The sequence below is a fragment of the Gorilla gorilla genome, chromosome 1 (assembly GCF_029281585.2).
Source record: "Gorilla gorilla gorilla isolate KB3781 chromosome 1, NHGRI_mGorGor1-v2.1_pri, whole genome shotgun sequence".
Classification (NCBI taxonomy): domain Eukaryota; kingdom Metazoa; phylum Chordata; class Mammalia; order Primates; family Hominidae; genus Gorilla; species Gorilla gorilla.
The window spans coordinates 95360109-95388033 of NC_073224.2; the positions used below are offsets into that span (position 1 = coordinate 95360109).

Sequence of the window (27925 nt, forward strand, 5' to 3'; positions counted from 1 at the left end):
GGCTAGGCATTTGTCCTGGTGGAACGCCTTGTCAGAGCAGTGCACAGCAGGCCCCCGCAGAGGATCAATGCAGTAGCTGAACACCGGGAAGGAACTGGCACTTTAAGTCCAGACATCTAAAACTTGGTAAGACTGGTCTTTGGAACTTGCTCACTCCATTTGAGTGGAAGCATGGCCTGATCACCCATGGCGTGCCTGTACCAGCACTTTGGTTTTTGTTTTTGACTTGACTTGAATTGCTTGATCCTTTGGTTTTAGTTTTGATTTTGATTTGACTTGAATTGCTTGATAAACAGGCATGCCTTTATTGGCACTTTGGTTTTGGTTCTGATTTTGACTTGGCTTAAATTGCTTGATGAACAGGTGTGCCATTAACAACACTTTGGTTTTAGTTTCGATTTTGATTTAGTGTGAATTAGACAAGTGAGTGATCTTTTACCCTTTCCTTCTTGTAGTGTGAATGTTGTTTTGTCTCAAGAGAAAAATAGGTCAAAGTAAGCCCACTCCGCTAGGAACTGTGTTAAAAAAATTTCAAAAAGAAAAATAAAAGGAAAGTCATCAAATCATCAAAACTTACTCTATTAAAATGTATGTTACAGAACCTTAAGAAAGGTTTCACAGGAGATTACAGAGTTAAGTTAACCCCCTAGAAGTTAGGAACTCTGTGTGAATTAGAATTGCCCTCTTTTGGTGTTGGATGGCCCACCGAGGGAACTATAGACAAGGAACAATTGGCCATGTATTTAAGGTGGTGACAGGGGTCAGAGGACAGCCAGTGTACCTAGATTAAATTCCTTTATATTGACTCATGGTTAAATATAATATAGACAAAACCAGCATAAATTTAGCCCTGTTTAACAGCTTATTGCAAGAAAGCCAAAAGTAAAAGTAAGAGCAGCTTCGCCAGCAGACAGAGTTAAAAATGGAGTCCCAGAAACAGCAAAAGAAGCCAGTTTTGCAGAAGCCACCAAAGATAATAGAAATTATTTCTCCATATGTCCCAGCCTACCCACCTTTACCGAAGCCAACAGCCCCCTCAGAAATGAGATTCAGGAGCTAACAGGCCCCAGGTCTCACCTCAAAAGGGAGGATTGGAGCCTTGAGAGGCCAAGGAAGAAGGTCAAGATAGTCAAGTGGGCCATCTCAGATCTGGTCTTGCTGGAGCTATGCAAATGCCTCTCAGGAAGATGCGATGACCTGTCTATTATAATGACCAGGCCCACATCTGGGGGGGCAACAGACTTTCATCTATCAGCCCTTTTCAACCATTGATCTACTAAACTGGAAACACCCTGAACCTGCCACCTTGCTCCCGGCAGCTAGAGCCCTGTCGAGCATAACTGTGCAGAGGTGTTGGACTCAAGTTTACTCTAGCAGACCTCACCTCCGGGACCAGCCTTGGGCATCAGTAGACTGGGAGCTATACAGCTTCATCAACCCACAAGGAAAGAGATATGCAGAATATATGGTGGTAACCCTGGACACTGTTGTTAGGCTGAGCTCATTGCTTTAATTCGGGTCTTAGTACTCAGTGAAGGTAAGACTGTAAACATTTACACTGACTCTCAGTATGCCTGTTTAACCCTCCAAGCGCATGAAAAATTATATAAAGAAAAGGGCCTGTTAAACTCCAGGAAAAAGGGGAAAAAAGACCCAGAGAATGCAACTCAGCTTCAGTGTTTGCAGAGGTACTGAGAAGCATTTCTGCAGAGGCTAAGAGTTGGTAGGAAAAAAGCAAGTAATATAAAAAAGATTTCAGGAATGCTTCAAGGAGCTGGCAAGAGCCTAAGTCAGTTTTATAAGAGACTCTATACAGCATTCTGGCTTTACACCCCATTTAACTCTGAGGCTGCTGAAAATCAGTATATAGTGAATACTTCATTTGTAAAGCAAGCCTACGGTAACAGCAAGCAGAAGCTGCAGGCATGAATACCACCTAGTCTATAAAAGTGGCCACCAAGGTGTATGTTAACTGTGACCAAGGAACAAAACTGGGAAAGAGCAAAAGAAAAAGAAAGACTAAGTGTGAAAAAGAGAATCAGAAGGAAACAGGAGAGACAGACCGCAGTGCGTGGGGCAGGGCCCATGCCATTGCCCGGCCCCACCAGCTGGCTGTAGGAGCAGGAGAACTCAGAAAAAAAAAAAAAAAAAGAAAGTAAATTAAACACTTAAGAATCTGTTAGCAACAGCTCTTATAAAAAAAATTAGCAATGTGAGAGGATGTGGACGTGGATGTAGACAAGAAAGAAGTCAAGTTAGGCAAGTATTCAAGAACTAGACAAGGCTAGAGAGAGATTAACGTACGAGATGCAAAAAGAAAGGACACTAGAAGGGTAAATGTTCAGAAGGCAATAAAGGAAATGGCCAAGGCCGCAAGACAAAGAGGCCATCGGCCAAGGGCTGCTGCACCTTGGAGGAACCAAATACTGATCTGATCAGGCTGACAGGAGCTGAAGAATGTAAAGACTAGGGCAGACTAGGCACCTTCTCATTAGGCTCCCAGGAGCCCATGGTCACATTAGAAGTTAAAAGCAGCAAGATTCTGCCGTATCTGTATTCCAGCTTCTCACTGAAGGCTAAGCCACTAGATAAAGTTACAAAGGCCGGGTAGGGGGAAGAAACCCTCCTCTAAGAAACTTAAACAGGACAAAGAGCCATACCTTGTGAAAACTTGCTCATGGACTTTACAGAACTGCCCCGTGCTGGAGGCTATCGGTACATGCTAATGTTTCTTTGCACCTTTTCAGGGTAAGTTAAAGTTTTCCCCACCAGGACAGAAAAAGTACAAGAAGTGACTAGAGTACTGTTAAAAGACATTATCCCCAGGTTTAGACTACCTCTAACTTTAAAGTTAGACAATAGGCCAGCATTTGTAGCTGAAATAGTGCAAGATTTAACAAGACTGTTAAAAATAAAATGGAAGTTACACACAGCCTATCGGCCACAAACTTCAAGAAAAGGTGGAACACATGAACTGGACACTCGAGCAGCTACTGAAAAAAATATTGCCAGGAAATTCATTTAAGATAAAATCAGGTTTTTGCCTACCGTCCTCCTCCGAGTCAGGTGCACCCTCAACAGACAAACTAGGTATTTGCCGTATAAGATTTTGTTTGGTCGGCCACCCCTAAATCATAGGTCAAATTAAAGGTGACCTCCAGAAACTAAAGGAATTAACCTTTTTTTTTAATGCTTAATTCACTTTATTTTTCTTGTATAAAAACCCTATGTTGTAGCCACAGCTGGAGCCTGGGTCCGCTGCAAGGAGATGCTGGTGTGGGTCTTGACGAGGTGGTCAGTGAATTCCTGACAGGGAGACTTGGTAAATACAGTCTCCTTCCAGAGGTCAGGGGTCAGGTTGATGTAGGTCTTAGAAATGGCATCAAAGGTGGCCTTGGAGAAGTTGCTCAGGGTGGCAGTGCAGCCCTGGGCTGAGGTGTAGCAGTCATCGATACCAGCCATCATGAGCAGCTTCTTGGGCACAGGTGCAGAGACGATGCCAGTGCCCCTGGGTGCAGGCATGAGGTGCACCAGCACAGAGCCGCAGCGGCCTGTCACCTTGCAAGGGACGGTGTGGGGCTTGCTGATCTTGTTCCCCCAGTAGCCTCTGAGCACGGGGACAATGGAGAGCTTGGCCAGGATGATGGCCCCACGGGTGGCGGTGGCCACCTCCTTGGAGCACTTAACACCCAGACCGACGTGGCCATTGTAGTCCCCGATAGCAACAAAAGCCTTGAACCTGGTGCGCTGGCCGGCACGGGTCTGCTTCTGCACTGGCATAATCTTCAAAACCTCATCCTTGAGAGAGGCCCCCAGGAAAAAGTCAATGATCTCTGATTCCATATTTCTGCATCTCAATCGTTTCTTCATATTTGCCTTTTTCCTCTTGTTTGGTGAGATGTGGCTTTCCACTCAGGTTTCCTTTTGCTTTGTCCAGCTTTGGCCTAGCCATGACCACCATACCTTGCTTAATGGGCAGGGAGAAGAGACAGATCTCCTCCAGGAACTTGATCTTCATGTCCTTGACAAAGCGGCCCAGCTTTGTGACAGGCATCCACTCCTTATCCTTGGCCTTGCCTCCGCGATCTCCGGGGCCTCGGCCCCGGCCCCGTCCACGGTCGCGACCCCGGCTCTGGATGCCACTGCCAAAATCTCCGTGGAAGCCACCAAGGTTCCCCATCCCAGGGCCACCAGGGCCTCCGGGCACCCCCCCCCCCCCCCCCCACCACTGCACCGGTGTCACCCGCCATTTGTTGTTTTCTCGCAGAAGAAGAGGAATTAACCTTAAGAAAGCAAATGCAGGCTTTAAAAATAGCCATACGAAGTGTTCATAATTAAATAAATGAAAATGCCTATAAGCCTGACACCCATTTAAATCTAGTGACTCTGTTTAAAGCAAAATCTAATTTTTCTAGGATCCATATAGCATGGGCCCTATACTGTAACCTTGTCCACTCTCACTGCTGTTAAAGTTGCAGGTGTTGTGTCTTGGATCCACCACAGTTGGCTAACACCAGCAGCTCAAGACAAGTAGCAGCCAGTAGGATGCAGATTATCCAACCCTGATGATCCTGAGATGAGACCAAACAGCTGCTGAGGATGACAGCCATGCTCTGGTCACTCCAGAGGCTGACCAGTCTGTGCATGGCTGAAGCTTGAGGAGACAACAAGCCCTGCTCTAGTCACACACCAGCATCTGACTAGTCTATGCACAGCCGAAGCCTGAGGACTCATCAAGCAAGTAAATGTAGTTAAAAATCTTAAGACTAGTTGGACAAACTCCATTGAGAAAGTCTAGTCTCCCTCTCCCTCTCCCTCTCCCTCTCCCTCTCCCTCTCCCTCTCCTTCTCCCTCTCCCTCTCCCCACGGTCTCCCTCTCCATGGTCTCCCTCTGATGCCGAGCCGAGGCTGGACTGTACTGCTGCCATCTCGGCTCACTGCAACCTCCCTGCCTGATTCTCCTGCCTCAGCCTGCCGAGTGCCTGTGATTGCAGGCGCGCGCCGCCACGCCTGACTGGTTTTCGTATTTTTTTGGTGGAGACGGGGTTTCGCTGTGTTGGCCGGGCTGGTCTCCAGCTCCTAACCGTGAGTGATCCGCCAGCCTCGGCCTCCCGAGGTGCCGGGATTGCAGACGGAGTCTGGCTCACTCAGTGCTCAATGGTGCCCAGGCTGGAGTGCAGTGGCGTGATCTCAGCTCGCTACAACCTCCACCACCCAGCCGCCTGCCTTGGCCTCCCAAAGTGCCGAGAGTGCAGCCTCTGCCCGGCCACCACCCCGTCTGGGAAGTGAGGAGCGTCTCTGCCTGGCCGCCCATCGTCTGGGACGTGAGGAGCCCCTCTGCCTGGCTGCCCAGTCTGGAAAGTGAGGAGCGTCTCTGCCCAGCCGCCATCCCATCTAGGAAGTGAGGAGCGCCTCTTCCCGGCCACCATCCCATCTAGGAAGTGAGGAGCGTCTCTGCCCAGCCGCCCATCGTCTGAGATGTGGGGAGCACCTCTGCCCCACCACCCCGTCTGGGATGTGAGGAGCGTCTCTGCCCCGCCGCGACCCTGTCTGGGAGGTGAGGAGCGTCTCTGCCCGGCCGCCCCATCTGAGAAGTGAGGAGACCCTCCACCCGGCAACCACCCCATCTGAGAAGTGAGGAGCCCCTCCACCCGGCAGCCACCCCGTCTGGGAAGTGAGGAGCATCTCCACCCCGCAGCCACCCCGTCCGGGAGGAAGGTGGGGGTCAGCCCCCCGCCTGGCCAGCCGCCCCATCTGGGAGGGAGGTGGGGGGGTCAGCCCCCTGCCTGGCCAGCCGCCCCATCCGGGAGGTGAGGGGCGCCTCTGCCAGGCCACCCCTACTGGGAAGTGAGGAGCCCCTCTGCCCAGCCAGCCATCCCGTCTGGGAGAGAGGTGGGGGGGTCAGCCCCCCCACCCGGCCAGCCGCCCCGTCCGGGAGGGAGGTGGGGGGGTCAGCCCCCCCACCCGGCCAGCCGCCCCGTCCGGGAGGGAGGTGGGGGGTCAGCCCCCCCACCCGGCCAGCCGCCCCGTCCGGGAGGGAGGTGGGGGGGTCAGCCCCCAGCCCGGCGAGTCGCCCCATCCGGGAGGGAGGTGGGGGGGTCAGCCCCCCGCCTGGCCAGCCGCCCCATCCGGGAGGGAGGTGGGGGGGTCAGCCCCCCACCCGGCCAGCCGCCCCGTCCGGGAGGTGAGGGGCGCCTCTGCCCGGCCACTCCTACTGGGAAGTGAGGAGCCCCTCTGCCCGGCCACCACCCCGTCTGGGAGGTGTACCCAACAGCTCATTGAGAACGGGCCATGATGACAATGGCGGTTTTGTGGAATAGAAGCGGGGGAAAGGTGGGGAAAAGATTGAGAAATCGGATGGTTGCGGTGTCTGTGTAGAAAGAAGTAGACACGGGAGACTTCATTTTGTTCCGTACTAAGAGAAATTCTTCTGCCTTGGGATCCTATTATCTGTGACCTTACCCCCAACCCTGTGCTCTCTGAAACATGTGCTGTGTCCACTCAGGGTTAAATGGATTAAGCGCGGTGGAAGATGTGCTTTGTTAAACAGATGCTTGAAGGCAGCATGCTCGTTAAGAGTCATCACCACTCCCTAATCTCAAGTACCCAGGGACACAAACACTGTGGAAAGCTGCAGGGTCCTCTGCCTAGGAAAACCAGAGACCTTTGTTCACTTGTTTATCTGCTCACCTTCCCTCCACTATTGTCCTATGACCCTGCCAAATCCCCCTCTGCGAGAAACACCCAAGAATGATCAATTAAAAAAAAAAAAATCTTAAGACTAATAGTTTTCCTGTAATACTGTTTTCCTATTGTTCTGTCACTGTATTCAACCTTTTTCCCAGTAAGGACCTCTTCTGTCCTTGCTGGATATGAATATGCTGTACATTGTTTTGTTGTTGTTACCCCCCCCATAACCATGCTAGAAGAAACATCTATATAAGGTGTCCCCACTGTACACATACTACTTAGGAAACCCAGACCCATCCAGCCCAGCAACAATTCCAAGTCTTGCAGTCATTCTTTAAACATATAAACCAGAAGTTACCAGAACCTCCTCCTTTAGCAAAAAAAGAAAAAACCTATTTGCTCAGCTGGCTGAAAACATTGCTGGCAGCCTAGATGTTTCTTCATGTTATGTTTTAAAAAAGGCTAACATAAGAGACCAATGGCCTTGAGAAGCAAAAAAGTTAATGCCTCAAGATAACTTTAACTAACTCTTTCCCCAAAGAGATGCCACAAGTTCAAGTGTCTGGCTCTTAAAATCTTCTATTATTAAAAAATACTGTGTTATTCTCTAGGAAAATGCTTTTAAGACCCAGTTAATAAACTAACCTGCTTAGGACATGACAAAGTTGATACATGTGCATATACAGGTTTAACACAGGTTTGATCCTAGGTCTTTATTTAGAAAATAGTTTCCAGCTACAAAAAATTTAAAACCCTCACTGTAAGTGCATTACTAGTAATAGCAACTTGCTTGCTGCTCCCGTGTATTACGCTTGCTCCTTCAAACGATAAAAGGTTTTGTAACTACCATGGTTCATCAGAAAACTTCAACACAACTGTATTACATAAAACATTATCACTCTGTCTTGCAAAAAGATTCAAAAGTTAAAAATAAAAGTGAGAACTCCCACTAATTAGTGAAAATTCTCAAAGTGGGGGATAAGGAAGGAGACCACTACTACTCCTGCTGCCTCCCCCCCCATCTTACCTAGTTCAGAAGACAGGAGGAAAGAGAGAAAGCAAAAAGTTGGAAAAAAAAAAAAAAAAGGTAAGATAAATAGCCAGACAACCTTGACACCACCACCCAGCCCTAGGAGTTAAAAAAAGTAATAATAATAACATCAACCTCTGACCTAAACTACTTGTGTTATCTATAAATTCCAGACACTGTATGAAAAAAGCACTGTAAAACTTTTTGTTCTGTTAGCTGATGCATGTAGCCCCCAGTCACGTTTCCCACATTTGCTCGATTTATCACGACCCTTTCATGTGGACCCCTTAAAGTTTTAAGCCTTTAAAAAGGCCAAGAATTTCTTTTCCGGGGAGTTCGTCTCTTAAGACGCAAGTCGGCCGACGCTCCCGGCCAAATAAACCACTTCTTTCTTTAATCCGGTGTCTGAGGAGTTTTGTCTGCAGCTGGTCCTGCTACAGTGCCACTGCACTCCAGCCCAGGCAACAAAGAGCAAAACTCCATCTCAAAAAAAAAGAAAAGAAAAGAAAATCTACAAGCTAGTTGGTGACCTTGGACTTAGCATCCAGTGGCAGCTCACTGGACTCCTCCATGGGAGGTGTCTGGAGCTGGCATCGTGGACTCGAGCAAACCCTTCCCCCCTCCCCCAGTTATCAGTTACAATGAGTCTCCTTATTTTCTTTTGTCAAAATTCCGTTGATTATTCATGGACTTATGCATTCATATAAATTTTACAATCAGTTGTCAAGTTATATAAGCCATTCTGTTGATATATTGATATCGCATGGGTCTTGCAGGAGAACATGGAGGAAATTCACATCTTTATAATACTAAATCACCTCATTTATAAATAAGGTAAATCTCTTCACTTAATTAGTTCTCAACTTGCCCTTGAATAATTTTAAGTGTTTCTCAATACAAAGGTTATGTGCATTTATTCTGTGTCTTGTTCTTAGGCATGTTATGATTTTGTTCTATCATGAATGATATGTTATTTTCTCATATTTTCTAGGTGACTACTGCTGATGTGGTGGAAATTTCTGATTTTTTAATGTTGACTTTGTAGCCAGCAATCTTATTGAACTATTTTATTCGTTCTAATAGTTTACTAATTCTGCTTCATTTTCTATGTAGCTAAGGAAAACAAATGTGCCTCTTTGAGAAACTATATAGCACCAAGGTTAAAAGGTGAAATCTGGAAGCCATAAAAACTAGTTTCAAAACTGTAGTTAATTCCTCTACTTCCTTTCCAGATTACAAATTTAATATCCAATTTTCTTGCCTGAGACTAGACTCCTCTACTGAAGACTCATTTTATAACATTCCTTATCTTCCCATCATCACCAGCCCATCTACACCACAAAGGAAGAAATCCTTTGCCCTATTGCCTCCTGCTGCCATAAAATTATATATTACGGGATAGCAGAGTCTTTTTTTTTTTTTTTTTTTTGAGACAGAGTCTTGCTTTGTCACCCAAGCTGGGGTGCAGTGGCGCCATCTTGGCTCACTACAACTTCTGCCTCCCAGGTTCAAGCAATTCTCTTGCCTCAGCCTCGGAGTAGCTGGGATTACAGGTACCCGCCACTATGCCCAGTTAATTTTTGTATTTTTAGTAGAGACAGGGTTTCATCACTGTTGCTCAGGCTGGTCTCGAACTCCTAACCTCAGGTGATCCGCCCAGCTCAGCCTCCCAAAGTGCTGTGATTACAGGCATGAGCCACTGCACCCAGCCTCAGAATCTCAAGAAGGAGAATGTGGTAGAAGATACTGAGCAATGGGATAGTAAAAAGTTGGGGACAGAGTTAAGTTTTATAAGGAATTAGGGATACGAGAAGCTCTAAGAGCCAAGATTTGGGTTATTCAACTCAGAATGGGGAAGGAACCTCAGCTTCATGATGGTAAAAAATTCCACCACCTCTGCCCAGAAAAAAGTGATTCACATCCTGATATCACTGTGTACTCAGGGAAATAGCTCCCCACAAGGCATTGCATTAGGGAGAAACTATGGTGAGGAACAGTGATGAGCAGGGCATGAAGAGTGATTGTCCTAAGCCAGATGTGATGTCATGAGGGTGAACTCCAGGACCTCCTGTCCTTCAGGACGGTCCCACAGTCTCACTGACCACTGAGGCCAGATGCATAAAAGCTTTGCCTTCCCAGAGACTGATCGGGGAAAAGGTACTGGCACAGCCTCTTCAGTTTCTGGCATGGAAGGGCAGAGACTAGCCCACATTGAAAGTGGCCTCTTTCAATGTGGGGAGGTTGGGAGGATCCTTGTGTCCTGGGCTACCCTAGATCTCATCTGATCTTGCATAGTGAAAGCTACTCATGGGAGAACTCCGTTAGCCGGGAAGCCCTTAGAATGGAATCTTTCCTAACATCGACTCCAGTTTCTGGAAGTATATGCCATTCTTCTCCATTCTCTGTAGCACTGTGGGCTTACCCTCTGAAGAGAATGTTTGTTGGTTGCCACCTCAGCATTACAACATCCCATTCCCTTCTTAAGGGTACCCTGAATTTGTCAGCCATAGAGTTTGAGTAGGATTAATCTTACCCCAGACCTCAGGAGTAGGCCCTAATGATTTAAACGAAGCAGCATATCCCATCCCTGTTACATGACAATGAGTTCTCCAAGAAGTACACACTTTTTTCTGCTGGCTATGAACACGGGAACCTGTAGCCCAAGCTGCTTATGGTGGGCACTTTGAAAACATGAGTAGAGAGCCTGCCCCAGAATGGAGTCCACATTGAAGAAGAAGGACCAAGAGAAACCAGATACTTCTTTATTATTATTATTAATTGAGATGGAGTCTCACTCTGTTGCTCGGGCTGGAGTGCAGTGGTGCAATCTCGGCTCACTGCAGCCTCCACCGCCTGGGTTCAAGCAATTCTCATGCCTCAGCCTCCCACGTAGCTGGGACTACAGGTGCGCACCACTATGCACGGCTAATTATTTTGTATTTTTAGTAATACCAGGCTGGTCTTGGATTTTTGACCTCAGGTGATCTGCCTGCCTCTATCTCCCAAAGTGCTGGGATTACAGGCGTGAGCCACCGCGCCTGGCCCAGAGACTTCTTTGAGCCTTGTGTGAAGACTTACCTGAAGCCCAGATCTACCTAGGATTGTGAGGCAATATTTTCCCTTTATTATTTAAGCCAATTTTTTGATAAAGTTCCTTAACCTGATAAACTATTATCTGTCTAGCATTCAGTCCATTGGACATTTCTTTAAAAAAAAAAAAAAAAGGAACAGTTCATGAATTTGTACATCAGCCTTGCACAGGGGCCATGTTAATTTTCTCTGTATTATTCCAATGTTAGCATATGTGCTGCCGAAGTGAGCACCATTGAACATCTCTGATGTCTTTCTACATTCTGCACAGCCTCAACCTGTAACCAGGTGCTTCTCTTCTGCTCTCTCACTACCACCCCCAACTCCTTAACCCTCCTCCTTTGCTTATTCATCCCACAATCCACCTTCTCCTCTAGATTCTTGCCAGATTAGAGCTCCTGGCGCAGTCAGCCAACATTGTTCCATGCTAGCCCCTGGACATTTGTATCATACAACACCACGTAAGTCTTCACTGCTGCCTTGGTAATTCTCTCATCCTTCTCTTCTTAATTTTCTTCTTCTTTTTTTTTTTTTTTTTTTTTTTTTTGACGAAGTTTTGCTCTTTCATCCAGTCTGGAGTGTAATGGCGCGATCTCGGCTCACTGCAACCTGAGCCTCCCGGGTTCAAGCTATTCTCCTGCCTCAGCCTCCCGAGTAGCTGGGATTACAGGCGCGCGCCACCACGCCCAGATAATTTTTGTATTTTTAGTAGAAATGGCGTTTCACCATGTTAGCCAGGCTGGTCTGGAACTCCTGATCCTAGGTGAGATCCGCCCGCCTCGGACTCCCAAAGTGCTGGGATTACAGGCGTGAGCCACCGCGTCCGGCCTCTTCTTAATTTTCCAAAGCCTTTGTCATATGGCATCCCTAAACCATCTCCTCTTCCTACCTCCTCAGATAATTTCACCCGCAGCAGTGGAAAAGATGAAGTCATTCGACATCAGCTGTCACTCTACACAGCTATCTTGGGGTTCTACCTACAGCGGTATCTTGAGTCCCTCCAGGAATACTCTCCACGGTCTCTTTCCTTTTCATTTGTTTCCTCGGACAATAATAAGGTGTAGTCCCACTAAGCGAGATACAGCCTGAGAACATCAGGGTCGCAGACTCTCCTTAACGTTAAGTAGCGCTTCCATCTTACCCAAGTCCAATTTACCTAGCTTCAGTCTCTTTATCTTTAAAACACGTTTAATACTTTGCTCGTGGCAGTGTTGTAAAACTAGTTAAACTCGAGAATGTGAAAATGCTTCTAAATTCAGTGCTGGGCAAACATAAGGCGTATTTTGTTCCAAATATGAGCTGGTTTCCCTTGACCCGGCCAAGTCTGTCCCCTAGGTCTCTTCTACTCCGTTTTTCTCCAGTTTCCGGGGGGGTGGCTCTCAGTGACCGCGGTGGCCTGGCCCCAGGGCGTCCACGCTCCCCGCCAAACGCTCCTTAGGGACCCGACAGGATCAGGAAAGCTCCACGACAAGCATTCGGGGACGCCTGGAGCCCTGCCCAACTATCTCGGGGCTCTGGCTGCAGCCCTGACTGCGCCGGAAGTTTCCTGAGGAAGCACCATCGAGTTCACCCCTGTGCCCTCAGTCATGAACCCCCCCGCGAGCAGCCCGGGACTTACCTGCTTTGCTGGCTACTTCCCTGCGCGCCCCGATCCCGAAGCTGTGGGTGGCCCGCCCGGGTACTTTTCTCGTGGATCAGGGACACAGTGGTGAGCCTCTGACTTTTAAGAGTCATTTGTGGACAACCTGTCACCGCCTGGTTTCCGTAGTGTAGTGGTTATCACGTTCGCCTCACACGCGAAAGGTCCCCGGTTCGAAACCGGGCGGAAACAAAGTGGTTCCTCTTTTTGTTTTTTTCCTTCCCCATATCCTTTCGAATTCTACATAAGAATCCGCCCAGATCGCAGTGAGATCCCGGAACTCTAGGTCCGAGGAGAGTTGGAAGGACTGAAGGGCAGACCCGAGCAGCCCAGCGGCTCTCGACAACGGGCTCGGAGCCGGCGGCGCCCCTGGCGGCTGTGGGCCACTGGGTCCCTCCGGAGCCGTGAGACCTTTTGATATCAGCAGGCACCGTGTCGCGGTTCCGCCCCGTCAGTTTTTGTGTCTTTTCTGACACCCAGAAGGAACTTCGGACACACTGGGAACCTGAAATGGCTGCTCAGTGAATGAAGTCGTCACTTCCGACCCGGACCCCTGAGGAGCAAGTTGTAGTTCAGGGCCTAGTCCTGAACGGCCGGTCCTTTTTTCAGACCCTGCTCAGGCTCTGGCTCCGGCTCCGGCTCCGGCTCCGGCTCCGGCCTCTTCGGCTGAGACTGCGATGGGTCGGTTTCCTCCACATAGTTTACAAACCTGTATACAGATCCAAGAGTGCGCTGGTGATTATCTCGCTTTGCGCTGATTGCCGGTATCATTAACCCAGTAGTCCAGAGGAACGAAACGAACGTGGTGACGGAGCGGGGATCACAACTCGCTCTGCTCTATCACCCCCCGCAAACTTGCCTTTATTGTGTTTATTTTCTCATTTGTCATCATCCAGTTCTCAGTCACGAAAATGTTAGTTCTTTCTCTTTCCTTTCAAGATTCTTAGGTTCTAAATCAGGTGGAAGGAATGTACATTTTTAATTAAAAGATTTTCACAACTCTCCTAAAAGGAGGACAAACAATTTGAACAGACACTTGATTAAAAAAAAGATATATTGGGCCGGGCGCGGTGGCTCACGCCTGTAATCCCAGCACTTTGGGAGGCTGAGGTGGGTGGATCACGATGTCAGGGTGTTCGAGACCAGCCTGACCAAGATGGTGAAACCCCGTCTCCACTAAAAATATAAAAATTAGCTGGGCGTGGTGGCGGGCGCCTGTAATCCCAGCTACTCAGGAGGCTGAGGCAGGAGAATTGCTTGAACCAGGGAGGCGGAGGTTGCAGTGAGCTGAGATCGCGCCACTGCACTCCAGCCTGGGCTACAGAGCGAGACTCCATCTCAAAAAAAAAAAAAGATATGTGGATTGCAAATAATCACATGGAAAGATGTCCAACGTCACTAATCATTAGGGAAACGCAAATTTAAAACACAATGAGATACCACTACACACATATCAGAATGTCTAAAATTTAAAAGACTGACCATACCAAGTTGGCAAGGATGTGGAGAAACCGGAACATTCATTCACTGCTGTTGGGAATGTAAAATGGTACATTCACTTTGGAAAACAGTTTGGGGTTTTTTTAAAACGTTAAACTACTACAATATGACTCAGCCATTCCACTCCTAGGTATTTACCAAGAGTAAATGGAGCATATGCCCATACAAAAGCCTGTACACACAAGTTCATAGCAGCTCTATTTGTAATAGCCCCAAACTGTTGACTACCCAAATGTCAATCAACAAGTGAAAGACCGATCCATACAATGGAATGTTACTCAGCCAAAAAAAGGACGGAACTGCTCACATATACAATAACATGAATCTCAAGTATGCTGAGTAAAAAAAGCCACTGCACCCAGCCTCCATTACAGCATTTTGAATTTAAAATAAAACATTTTTTGGCCAGGCGCGGTGTTTCACGCCTTTAATCCCAGCACTTTGGGAGGCTGAGGTGAGCGGATCGCTTGAGCCCAGGAATTTGAGACCAGCCTGGCCAACATGGCGAAACCCCGTCTCTACTAAAACTATAACAATTACCCGGGCGTGGTGGCCTGCGCCTGTAATCCCAGCTACTCCGGAGGCTGAGGCTTGAGACTCGCTTGAGCCTGAGAGGCGAAGGTTGTAGTGAGCGGAGATCCAGACTGGGCAACAGAGAGAATCTGTCTCAAAAAAAAAAAAAAAAAAGTAGGCCCTATGAACTGTGCCTAACGTGTAAATCAGACCCGAATTGTGGTGATAATTTCCCAGGTGTATACACGTGTCAAAACTTGTACATTTTAAATATGTTCAGTTTATCGTATGTCAGTTAAGCCTTAACATAGCTATTATTGTAGCAGGACAAGCCACAGACAAGAACCCCTCAGACACCAAGTTGTAGAAAGAAAGGGCTTTTTTCAGCTGGGAGCATCGGTGGACTCACGTCTCCAAAAACCGAGCTCCCCAAGTGAGCAATTCCTATCCTTTTTAAGGGCTTACAGCTCTAAGGGGGTCTGTGTGAGAGGGTCGTGATAGATCGAGAAAGCAGGGGGTACGTGACTGGGGGCTGCATGCACTGGTAATCAGAACGGAATAGAACTGGACAGGGATTTTCACGATGCTTTTCCATACAATGTCTGAAATCTATAGATAACACAACCAGTTAGGTCAGGGGCTGATGTTTAACTACCAGGCGCAGGCGCAGAGCTGGGCTATCTGCCTGTGGATTCCATTTCTGCCTTTTAGTTTTTACTTCTTCTTTCTGTGGAGGTAGAAATTGGGCATAAGACAATATAAGGGGTGGTCTCCTCCCTTATTATAATTTCTTAGTATTTCCCAGAAAAAATACAAAAGCCCAAATATTTGAAAGCTGTTTGGAATATTCATATAAAATACATGTCGACCATCCCAAATCTGAAAATCTGAAATCCAAAATATTCCAAAATCCTAACCTTTTTGGGTGCTGACAGGATGATCAAAGGAAATGCTCACTGGAGCACTTTGGATTACAGATTTTCAGATTTGAGATACTCAACTAGGGTGGGTATAATGCAAATATTCCAAAATCTGAAAAAAATCAAAATTTCAAACAATTCTGGTCCCAAGTATTTTAGATAAAGGATACTCAACCTGTACTTTTTTTTTTTTTTTTTTTTTGAGACAGAGTTTCACTCTTGTCATCCAGGCTGGAGTGCAATGGCGTGATCTCGGCTCACTGCAACCTTGCTTCCCGAGTTCAAGCAATTCTCCTGCCTCAGCGTCCCAAGTACCTGGGATTACAGGCGCCCACCACCACACCCGGCTAATTTTTGTATTTTTAGTAGAGATGGGGTTTCGCCATGTTGGCCAGGCTGGTCTCAAACTACTGACCTCAGGAGATCCACCCACCTCGGCCTCCCAAAGTGCTGGGGATTACAGGTGTGAGCCACCGCACCTGGCCAACCTGTATATATTTTTAAGGCTTTTTTTTTTTTTTTTTAGACAGGGTCTTGCTTTGTCACCCAGGCTGGAGTGGCTAAATAATTTCTTTCTACCTCCTGTATCAGGACTACAGGCATGTACCAACAGGGCCTGCTCGCTCGCTCTCTCTCTCTCTCTCTCTCTCTCTCTCTATATATATATATATATATATATATACTTTTTTTTTTTTTTTTTTTTGGATACGGAGTCTTGCTCTGTCACCCAGGCTGGAGTACCATTGATCTCGGCTCACTGCAACCTCTGCCTCCTAGGATTACAGGTGCCCACCACCTCGCCTGGCTATTTTTTGCATTTTTAGTAGAGACGAGGTTTTGCCATGTTGGCCAGGCTGGTCTCAAACTTCTGACCTCAGGTGATCAACCCACCTTGGCCTCCCAAAGTGCTAGGATTACAGGCGTGAGCCACCACACCCAGCCGGGCCTGCTAATGTATAATTTTTAAAAATTAAAAATTAATTTAAACGGCTAAAGTTTAATTTTTAAACTTTTTTTGGTAGAAAGTGAGTCTCACTAAATTGCCTAGCTGGCCTTGAACTCCTGGCCTCAAGAGATCCTCGGGCTTTGACCTCCCAAAGTGCTGAGATTATAAGCATGAACCACCACACCCAGCCTTAAATTTTTCTTTAATCAAAAATTTTGTATGGCCAGGTGCAGTGGCTCATGCCTGTAATCCCAGCACTTTGGGAGGCCAAGGTGGGCTGATCACCAGAGGTCAGGAGTTCAAGACCAGCCTGGTCCAACATAGTGAAACCCTGTTTCTACTAAAAATACAAAAATTAGCAGGGGATGGTGTTGGGCAGCTGTAATCTGAGCTACTCAGCAGGCTGAGGCAGGAGAATCACTTGAACCTGGGAGGCAGAGGTTGCAGTGAGCTGTGATCGTGCCACTGCACTGCAGCCTAGGTGACAGACCGAGACTCCATCTCAAAAAGAAATTTTTTTTTTTGTATGGATAGGTGTGGTGGTTTATTCCTGTAATTCTAGCACTTTGGGAGGCTGAGGCAGGAGGATGGCTTGAGCCCAGGCAGTCTGATCACTTGAGCCCAGGAGTTCAAGACTAGCCTGGGCAACATGGCAAAACCCAGGCTCTACCAAAAACACAAAAATTATCCAGATGTGGTGGCTCATACCTGTGGTCCTAGCTACTTGGGAGGCTGAGTTGGGAGGATTGCTTGAGCCTGGAGGCAGAAGTTTCAGTGAGCCATGATTGTGCTGATACAGGAGATAGAAATTATTTAGGAGATAGTGAGGGCAGAAGAGTCCTCAGTAGAATTTCTTTGCTAACAAAAAAGCAGCCCCCAAAATCATTTCTAAGAAAAAGCAGCCTGAAAAATTGAGCTGCAAACATAGGTAAGCAAGCTGGAAGCTTGCATGGGGGAATGCTGGCAGCTGTGCCAATAGAAAAGGGGTAACTGGGGGCCAGGCAGGTCCACCATGGAGGCTCCATCTTCCCTTTTTTTGTTACCACATGTACAGTAATAAAGAAATGGGCAACATGGTGCAGCTCAGGCAGTGAACCTGCCTGCATAATCAAAGATTGGTGTGGAGGAGGCCAGAGATTCCCATAGTATGCAAATAGCACACCTGGTCAGACCAGTTTTTTGCATGCTATGTAGATCAGACTCTGCCTCCCACCAGCTCATCTAAAAACCCCGTGAATTTCACCACAGGTCTGGCAACCCATTTTTCCAGGACCCCTTTCTGCAGCAGAGAGCTATTCTCTTTCTTTCGTCTATTAAACTTCCACTCTCAACCTCACTCTTTGTGTGTCTGCATCCTTATTCTTGGTGGCTGTGAGACAACGAACCTCGGATGTTACTCCAGATAACAAGGCCGTTTCAGTGCCACTGCACTCCAGCCTGGGCAACAGAGTGACACCCTGTCTCAAACAAAAAACAAATCCCTGTCTTCATAGAGTTTACATCCTAGTTTGTGAGGCAGATAATAAGATAAAATACATGGTTTGTGTGATATTGTGAAGAAGTATACATTTGGTCTTTGTCCTTAGTTCCTAACACAGATCTAAAACACTTGTAATTTCCTGAGTAATAGGGGTGAGAGGAGTGTCTTTTATTATCCATGATAAGCCCCTTCCAAGCACACCTGAGTTTATACTAATGAGGTGATTCCTAGAAGATGGGGGCCAGTTTCCAGAGAAACCAACCAGATGATCAGAGGGCTGGAACTTTCAGCTCCATCGCCAACCTCTGGGGAGGAGAAAGGGGCTGGAGATTGACTCCAATGGTCAATGATTTCATCAATTCTGTCTAAGTAATGAAACCTATGTTCAAACCCTAAACAACAGGGTTCCAAGAGTTTCTGGCTTAGTGAACACACTGTGGTGCTGGGAAGGTGGCAAGCCTAAATAGAGCATGGATGCTCCAAGCCCTCACCCATACTTGCCCTCGGTGCATCTTCCATTTGGTTGTCCATCTGTAAGCTTTGTCATATTCTTTATTTTTTTATTATTATTATTGCAGACAGAGTCTCACTCATTTTCCAGGCTGGAGTGCAGTGGCACGATTTCAGCTCACTGCAACCTCCACCTCCTCAGTTCAGGCGATTCTCTCAGCCTCCCCAGAAGCTGGGATTACAGGTGCCTGCCACTACACCCAGCCAATTTTTGTATTTTTAGTAGAGATGGAGTTTCATCATGTTGGCCAGGCTGGTCTTGAACTCCTGACCTCTCAGGTGATCCACCCACCTCAGCCTCCCAAAGTGCTGGGATTACAAGCATGAGCCACTGCGCCCGGCCTTGTCATATTCTTTATAATAAACCGGTAAATTTAAGTAAATGTCTCCCTGAGTTTGTGAGCCATTATGGGAAATTATCAAACAAGACGAGGGTGTTGGGAAAGCCCCAGTTGATAGCCAGTTGGTGAGAAGTACAGATGAGAATCTGGAACTTGTGATTGACATCTGAAGTTAGGAGCAGTCTTGTGAGCCTGAGTCCTTAACCTGTGGGAACTTCATTAATTCCAGGTAGTTAGTGCCAGACTTGAGTTAGATGGGAGGACACACAATTGGTGACCATTGAGAACTGGAGAATTGCTTGGTGTGGAAAACCCACACATTTGATGTCAAAAGTGTGTGGGCAGAGGAAACAGTTTTTATGTAGTATGTCAGATGTGACAAGTGCTAAAGAGAAATAAAGAGGGAAACAGGAGATGAAATATCTGGGTGTCTTTGTATGTGGAATTTTAGACAGTGTGGCCAAGGCAGGCCCCCTGAGAAGTAACTTTTGTGTTAAGACCTAAAGGAAGTGAGGGAACTAGCCATGTAGACTATCTAGAGGACAAGCTTCCAGGCTGAGGGGCTACAAAGTGCAAAGGTTCTGTGGCAGCAGCAAGCTGTTGTGTCCCAGAAACAGCAAAAACCAGTGTAGCCAGATCAGAGTGAGCTAGGAGGAGGTGAAGGGTCTTGTGGAACACACCAAGGATTTTGGCTTTCACTTTGCATGATGGGATCCTGGGGAAATGCATTTCCCTGCAAGTACAACAGGGAGAGTTAGAGCAGGGAATGGATCTCAGAGCAAGAAATATAAATGTGGTACATGCGGTTTCACTGGGGCTTCTTGATGGTATGGGAGAGGGAAACTACAGCCAAAGAGCAGCAAGAAAGGAATAACTACAGTTCCCGTGGTGGCCCTGCTTTCTCCTCTGTTCTGATCCCAAAGTGGTTGATTCCTTCCCCTCACCCTTGTCTCAGACCAACCACTCTAGCACTCCTAGTTTACCCATTCCATTAGCTCCTTTATAAGCAGACACCAGCAACATGAGGCAGTAGGGGAAGAAAAGGATAGGACAAATTCCTCAGAGCTCTGTGGTTCTTGAAAAGAGTCCATCCCTGTTGGTCAGAATATTTCAGGACTTTACAGAGAGTACAGTGAAATAGTAAGAGTGATGGGCCTGTGCCATCCAGTCAGGCCAGGATCTTCTAAAGTCTGATCCTAGCCAGGTGCACTGGGGCACACCTGTAGTCCCAAAGACTTGGGAGAATGAAATGGGAGGATCACTTGAGCCCAGGAGTTTGAAGCTGCTGTGAGCTATGATTGCGGCACTGCATTCCATCCATGGGTGACAGAGTGAAACTCCATATCAAAAAATATACACAAAAAACAAAGTCTGCTCCTTGCTAGGATACAAGAGGGAAATCCAGCGGCAGATAGACAGGCCTTGTTTATGAAAACAAACAAGACCATGGCATCCCATGGAATTTCTAAGGTACATTTTATAATGGGACCCCTTGAGATTTTTACCACACCAGCATTTTTAGTGACTGAAAGGATGAAAATTCTGATCAGGCCCTTGCTTGCTTGCACTTGTGTTTTGCCCAATATTCCTTCTATAATATAATTATAAACTGCTGATGTACTGTTTTCTTTGTCAAGCAAAAGAATATAACTTCAGGGTCTTGAAAAAAAAAATGCAGAAGGAACAGGCATGGTGGCTCATGCCTGTAATCCCAGCACTTTGGGAGGCGGAGGCAGGCAGATCACTTGAGGTCATGAGTTCGAGACAACCTTGGCCAACATAGTGAAACATCATCTCTACCAAAAAAAAAACAAAAAAAATTAGCTGGGTGATACGTGCCTGTAGTCCCAGTTATTCAGGAGGCTGAGGTGGCAGAATCGCTTGAACCTGGGAGACGGAGGTTACAGTGAGCTGAGATCGTGTCATTGCAGTCCAGCCTGGGCAACAGAGTGAGACGCTGTCTCAAAAAAAAAAAAAAAAAGCAGAAGATTCGGATGAATTACTTTAAGGATGTTATGTCCAATTGCTGATGCCCAGAAGTCTGGTTGTTCAAGGCATTATCTGAGACTGAAGAAACACAGACTTTTCCCCTCAGGTCTCTGAAACTCCCCCTCCTTTACTCTCCAGCTGCATAAAAACTCCCCACTTCGGGCCAGGCACAGTGGCTCAAGCCTGTAATCCCAGCACTTTGGGAGGCCGAGGCCGGCAGATCACCTGAGGTCAGGAGTCTGAGAACAGCCTGGCCAACATGGTGAAACCCTGTCTCTACTAAACATACAAAAATTAGCCAGGCGTAGTGGTGCACACTGTAATCCCAGCTACTAGGGAGGCTGAGGCAGGAGAATCACTTGAACCTGCAGCCTCGACGTTCCAGGCTCAAGGGATTCTCCCACCTCAGCCTCCTGAGTAGCTGTGACCACAGGCGACTGCCACCACACCCAGCTAATTTTATTTTATTTTGTAGTGACAAGTCTTATTATATGCCCAGGCTAGAAATGCATCTTTTAATTCCCATAGGTGAGCCCTCTGCCAAAACAGTAGTAAAAAGCTGGAAGTACTTTAAAGCCCAGCTGTAGAAAGAGTTTTAAATCACTCATTTTGCATGTCATCCTGCTCTTGGACAGATTCAAGACTTACTGCTAACTGAAAAGATGGGTGAAGAGTAGTGTGTAGTGTGGGGTTTTTGAGTAACGGGAAAATGGAGGAAATATATTTATGCATATTAATATATATACATGTATGGGAACCTCCCACATGAGCGGGTTCCCAAAATATTAGGAAAAATAACAATAAAAATAATGCAAATACAAACAACGCAGTATAACTACATTGTATTAGGTATTACAAGTAATCCATAGCTGATTTAAAGTGTGTGGGAGGATGTGCGTAGTTGTAGGTAAATACTATGCCATTTTGTGGGGAAAAGCAAGAGAGATCAGATTGTTGCTGTATCTGTATAGAAAGAAGTAGACATAGGAGACTCCATTTTGTTCTGTACTAAGAAAAATTCCTCTGCCTTGAGATTCTGTTAATCTATAACCTTACCCCCAACCCCCTGCTCTCTGAAACATGTGCTGTGTCAACTCAGAGTTAAATGGATTAAGGGCGGTGCAAGATGTGCTTTGTTAAACAGATGCTTGAAGGCAGCATGCTCCTTAAGAGTCATCACCACTCCCTAATCTCAAGTACCCAGGGACACAAAAACTGCGGAAGGCCGCAGGGACCTCTGCCTAGGAAAGCCAGGTATTGTCCAAGGTTTCTCCCCATGTGATAGTCTGAAATATGGCCTCGTGGGAAGGGAAAGACCTGACCGTCCCCCAGCCCGACACCCGTAAAGGGTCTGTGCTGAGGAGGATTAGTATAAGAGGAAGGCATGCCTCTTGCAGTTGAGACAAGAGGAAGGCATCTGTCTCCTGCCTGTCCCTGGGCAATGGAATGTCTCGGTATAAAACCCGATTGTATGCTCCATCTACTGAGATAGGGAAAAACCGCCTTAGGGCTGGAGGTGGGACCTGCGGGCAGCAATACTGCTTTGTAAAGCATTGAGATGTTTATGTGTATGCATATCTAAAAGCACAGCACTTAATCCTTTACATTGTCTATGATGCAAAGACCTTTGTTCACGTGTTTGTCTGCTGACCCTCTCCCCACTATTGTCTTGTGACCCTGACACAACCCCCTTTTCTTTAAGCACCCAGGAATGATCAATAAATACTAAGGGAACTCAGAGGCTGGCGGGATCCTCCATATGCTGAACGCTGGTCCCCCGGGTCCCCTTATTTCTTTCTCTATACTTTGTCTCTGTGTCTTTTTCTTTCCTAAGTCTCTCGTTCCACCTTACGAGAAAGACCCACAGGTGTGTAGGGGCAACCCACCCCTACACCATTTTATAGGAGGGACTTCAGCGTCCGCAGATTTTAGTATGGGGTGCTGTCCTAGAGCTAATCTGCCTGCGGATACCGAGGGACGACTGGAGATCATCTAGGAAGGGCACGCAAAAACCGTAACAGTGGTTGCTTCGCGGAAAGAGAATGGGGAAACTCAGGGTAGGGATGGAAAAGAGACTTGCCGCCGCGAATCACGCCGAGGTGCCCCGCATCCAGCCCTGTGCTCCCGCCCCGGTCCAGGCGCGCTGCCAGGCAGAGTCCCTTGCCCAGCCCCAGAGAAGGCAGCCCATCTCCTGGGCACCGATCCTGAACGTCGGCCAACCTTGCAGGCCTAGCGAAGACCCCAAATTCGACGCGGCAGGCCTGAGGCCTGGGGAAAAAGTGACCCGAATTTCCCGCAATCTCAAGGACACCCAGGGGCGCTCCAGCCCCTCCCAGCCCTCCTCCCTCATTCACTCTCACGCCTCGCCTCGCCTCCGGCTCCGGCCTCTCCGCGCCCAGTCACTCCCACAACCCCGTCACTCCCACGCCCCGCCCCTCTCACCCGCGTCGTGCTCTCAGTCGCTCTTGCGCCCCGCCCTTCTGCCCTGCGTCACTCGTGAGCCCCGCCTCTCCTTTCGTCCCGCCCCTCCTCTCGTCCCGCCCCTCCACTCGCCCCTCCCCCCGCTCGCCCCTCCCCTCCGCTCGTCCCGCCCCGCCCTTCTGCCCTCCGTCACTCGTGAGCCCCACCCCTCCTCTCGCCGCGCCCCGCCCCACGGCTCGCAGAGGTCCGGAGCTTTCCCGTCAGCAATGAGTCAAGACCGGAAGTCTGGGAAAGGGTGCTCTCAGTTCCCGACAGCGGGGGCTGGACAGGACGGAGACGGTACTGGCAATACGTCGGTCGAAGGGAAGCGGAGCGGAGCACGCGCGGGCTGTGACGAGGGAGCGGAGAAACAGCTGTCCCGTTAGCCTCGTGTTGACGTCCCGGGTTCAGCCCCAGGAGGACGAAAAGACTGTGCCGTGTCCTTCCCGAGGGGAGTGGCGTTCCCATTGACCTGCATACTTCACCTCATACTCGTGCGTGGACGTGTTCCAGCCGAGTCCCGTTCACTCCAGCTCCTCCGTCTCCACCCTAATCCTAATTATTGGTGTTTCGTTTGAAAGGGTTCTGTGAATTTGTCAAGCGGGAAAATTTGGGGTCCGACAGAATTAAGCAATTCTCTTTAATTAAATAGCTTGCGGAGTCTTTAATTTGTTAATATGCATTTTTCTAATCGTAACTAACTTTTGCTTTACATTTACTTTTTTTTTTGAGACGGAGTTTGGCTCTTGTTGCCCAGCCTGGAGTGCAATGGCGCGATCTCCGCTCACTGCAAACTCCGCCTCCCAGGTGCAAGCGATTCTCCTGGCTCAGCCTCCCGAGTAGCTGGGATTTCAGGCATGTGCCACCACGCCCAGTTAATTTTGTATTTTTAGTAGAGATGGGGGTTTCTCCGTGTTGGTCAGGCTGGTCTGGAACTCCCGACCTCAGGTGATCCACCCGCCTTGGCCTCCCAAAGTGCTGGAATTAAGGCGTGAGCCACCGTGCGTGGCCTGCTTTACATTTACTTTCTGTAAGGCTAAGTAATTTACAGTGTCATCTAATCCTTTTAATAATCTTATGAAGTAACCATTATCAAGATATTACAGATGAAGAAATAAAATTGTAGAGACATGCCCAAGATCCCCTTATATTAAGTGACGGAGCTAGATCCAAACCCAAATCATTTATACTGATTGCCCGCAAATCCCTTTTTACACTGGTGCATCACTTGAAACCAGTCCTACAAAGAATGTGCTTTTATCTTGGAGTCCTTGGAGAGGTAAACTGAGGTTCGAACCAAATAAAGGAACATGAGCCCCAGCCCCACCATGGAAGGGGTGGATTGCCTAGCTTCTTCTGGCCACAAGGTGAGGCAGTGAGGAAACTGCAGGAGGCTGGGTTTGGGGTCCCAGCAGTACTTCCTGCTGCCTTGAACAAATGCAGCTGCTCACCTTTACACCCCTTGCAGAACACTCCCCAAATATTCCAGTGAAACCCCGAAGGCAAGGCCAGTGCTGGAAGGAATCTGAGCCTCCTGCTCCTGAGGGAAAGGATTTTATTTATTTATTTGTATTTTATTTTTGAGACAGAGTCTGGCTCTGTCGCCCAGGCTGGAGTGCAGTGGTGCTATCTCGGCTCACTGCAACCTCCGCCTCCCCTCCCGGGTTCAAGAGATTCTCCTGCCTCAGCTTCCAGAGTAGCTGGGATTACAGGCGCACGCCACCACACCCGGCTAACTTTTGTATTTTTGGTAGAGACGGGTTTCACCATGTTGGTCAGGCTGGTCTCGAACTCCTGACCTCATGATCCGCTCACCTGGGCCTCTGAAAGTGCTAGGATTACAGGCCTGAGCCACCGCGCCCAGCCAGGAATGGATTTTAAAACCCTTAGGAGGCCGGGCACCGTGGCTCACGCCTGTAATCCCAGCACTTTGGGAAGCCGAGGCGGGCGGATCACGAGGTCAGGAGATCGAGACCATCTCGGCTAACACGGTGAAACCCCGTATCTACTAAAAATATTAAAAATTAGCTAGGCATGGTGGCGTTCGCCTGTAGTCCCAGCTATTCGGGAGGCTGAGCCAGGAGAATGGCATGAACCCAGGAGGGGGAGGCAGAGCTGGCAGTGAGCCGATATCACACCACTGTACTCCAACCTGGGTGCGAGACTCTGTCTCAAAAAATATATAAATATAAATATAAATAAATAAAAACCCTTAGGAGTAGGTGGTGAGAACTTCACCCAGCCCTATCAGGAGTTGGGGGTATGGAGAGAGGAATGGATTTTGAACAGATTTGACTCCCATCTCCTTCTAAGGGAAGATACACAGACAAGAATAAATGTCTTTTATAGAAGTCTGGGAATAAGACAAGGAAGCCCACTGGGCAGGGACTTGGCAACTAGAGGCAAATAGAATGGTATGAGACCACGGACTTGAGAAGTTCATGTTAGGATGATACTCCAAAAGGCCCAGCAGAAGAAAGCTGTACCTTGCTCAGCACAGGGTACCCAGGGACAAGGCCACCCCAACACATCGGAGAGCATTAGGGTGCCAGAGTCCAGCCACAGGGACCTGAGGTTGCCTCCGTTTTCTGCTACCTCTAGGTCATTGGTTGCTCCACCTTCACCAAGATGCTACCTCGGGGAAGATAAGGGAGTGTTCCAATTACCTATTGGTGTGTAACAAACCACTCCAAACTTACTGGTACAAAACAGCAACCAGTTTATTATGTCATGGATTCTGTGGGTCAATAATTTGGAAACGGTATAGTGGGGATGACTTGTCTCTGCTTCAGAATCACTGAGACTTCAGCTGAGAAGACTTGGAAGCCTGAGATGACTTAAAAGCTTGGGGCTGGAATCATTTGGAATTGCTCATTCACATATGTAAAAGGTAAACTAAGGCACAAAAAAAAATTTTAAGAGCTCATTTGGCCAGCCGGGTGCTGTGGCTCATGCCTGTAATCCCAGCACTTTGGGAGGCCGAGGCGGGTGGATCACGAGGTCAGGATTCGAGACCAGTCTGGCCAACATAATGAAACCCTGTCTCTACTAAAAATACAAAAAATTAGCCGGGCGTGGTGGCACGCGCCTGTAATCCCAGCTACTTGGGAGGCTGAGGCAGGAGAAATGTGTGAACTGGAGAGGCAGAGGTTGCAGTGAGCCGAGATCGCACCACTGCACTCCAGCCCGGGTAACAGTGCGAGACTCCATCTCAAAAAAAAAAAAAAAAATAGAGTTCATTTGAATAGGAAGCAATTAATGAATTGGGAAATACCAAACCAAAAGAAGTTTAATTTTCTCATGACAAATCATCAGGGGCAAGTATTTATGGGGTAAATGTGGAGCAAAATAAATAATTTGATTGATTGCAATTTTACAGTTGCCTTATTCATTCATTCACCTTCTTGGAAAGTCCCTAGTTATATAAGTTTTTGGCTACTTCCAATTGGTTGAGGTTAAGTTTTGTTTTTCTTTAATACAGGCATTTACAAGAAATGGCTCAACATAAGTTTCCCTTGTGTTTGTAAATCAAGGTTGAGGTCACTTATGAGGCCTAACTGGTTTTGTCTGCTCAGAGATTCTTCAGGCCTGGTCTCCATTTTAATTTACTTCAACATATGTCTGAGGTTATGCTGGCTGTTGACTGGGATCTCGGCTAGGATTGTCAGCAGGAACACCTACGTGGTTTCTCCATGAGGTTGCTCTGCTTCCTCATATCCAAGGTGGCTGGATTCTGAGTGACTCCTAAGACAATCAAGTGGAAGATGTATAACCTTTTTTGACCTTGCATCACTTCCACGTTACCTACAGGCCCACCCAAGTTCAAGAGGAAGGAATACAGACTCCACCTCTTAATGGGAGGAGTGTCACACTAAAGAAGAGCATGTGGTGTGGAATATCTTGTTACAACTCTCTTGAAAAGTACAACCTGGCTGGGCGCCATGGCTCATGCCTGTAATCCCAGCACTTTGGGAGGCCGAGGCAGGCGGATCACCTGAGGTCGGGAGTTCAAGACCAGCCTGACCAACATGGAGAAACCCCATCTCTACTAAAAATACAAAATTAGCTGGGTGTGGTGGCGCAGCTAACGTGGCTCCCAGCTACTTGGGAGGCTGAGGCAGGAGAATCGCTTGAACCCAGGAGGTGGAGGTTGCAGTGAGCCGAGATTGCACCACTGCACTCCAGCCTGGGCAACAAGAGGGAAACTCCCTCTAAAAAAAAAAAAAAAGAAAGAAAAGAAAAATACAACCTGCCACAGCCATTAAATTTCGAAGTGGTTATACAGAAATAGATAACCAAGACTTAGTGCTATGGGGTTTACTTAGTTCACCTAGGTAACTGCTTGGTATTGTTTGATTTGCTAGAATGAAATCTGCTAGTATTCCTTCTCTAATTAAAAAAATAACTTTAGGCTGGGAATGGTGGCTCATGCCTGTAATCCCAGCACTTTGGGAGGCCAAGTCAAGCAGATCACTTGAGCCCAGGAGTTCGAGACAAGCCTGGGCAACATGGTGAAACCCTGTCTCTATAAAAAATACAAAAATTAGCTGGGCATGGTGGTGCAAGCCTGTGGGCCTAGCTGCTTGGGAGGCTGAGATTGGAGGATCACCTGAGCCTGGGGAGGTCGAGGCTATAATGAGCTTCCATCTTGCCACTGCACTCCAGCCTGGGTGACAGAGTGAGATCCTGTATCAAAAAAGAAAAAAAGTGTTTAAAAATAAATAACTTTAAAAGAAGACACCTGAAATTGTGGGCAGACCTAGATTCTCATTCTGATTCCAATATTAACTGATTATGACCTTGGGCAAATCAAGTTC

The 27925-nt window shown here is 47.6% G+C and overlaps 1 protein-coding gene, 1 long non-coding RNA gene and 2 other non-coding genes across 4 annotated transcripts; 1 reads left to right on the plus strand and 3 right to left on the minus strand.

The window, feature by feature from the left end:
* Positions 1–2228: 2228 nt before the first annotated feature.
* LOC101142804 (small ribosomal subunit protein uS5-like) lies at positions 2229–4198 on the minus strand. The gene is made up of 2 exons (XM_019036877.3): positions 3959–4198; positions 2229–3831 (listed from the first exon to the last, which is right to left on the minus strand). Exons 1-2 carry the CDS (start codon positions 4178–4180, stop codon positions 3226–3228), a joined length of 828 nt encoding a protein of 275 aa, XP_018892422.3. The 5' UTR covers positions 4181–4198; the 3' UTR covers positions 2229–3225.
* A 6268-nt stretch (positions 4199–10466) lies between these two features.
* LOC129527391 (uncharacterized) lies at positions 10467–14606 on the minus strand. The gene is made up of 2 exons (XR_008672338.2): positions 14490–14606; positions 10467–13399 (listed from the first exon to the last, which is right to left on the minus strand). It is a non-coding gene; the product is annotated as an uncharacterized lncRNA (long non-coding RNA).
* LOC115932157 (U6 spliceosomal RNA) lies at positions 10937–11043 on the minus strand. The gene has a single exon (XR_004068480.1). It is a non-coding gene; the product is annotated as a U6 spliceosomal RNA (small nuclear RNA).
* TRNAV-CAC (transfer RNA valine (anticodon CAC)) lies at positions 12569–12641 on the plus strand. Its single transcript has one exon. It is a non-coding gene; the product is annotated as a tRNA-Val (tRNA).
* Positions 14607–27925: the final 13319 nt, after the last annotated feature.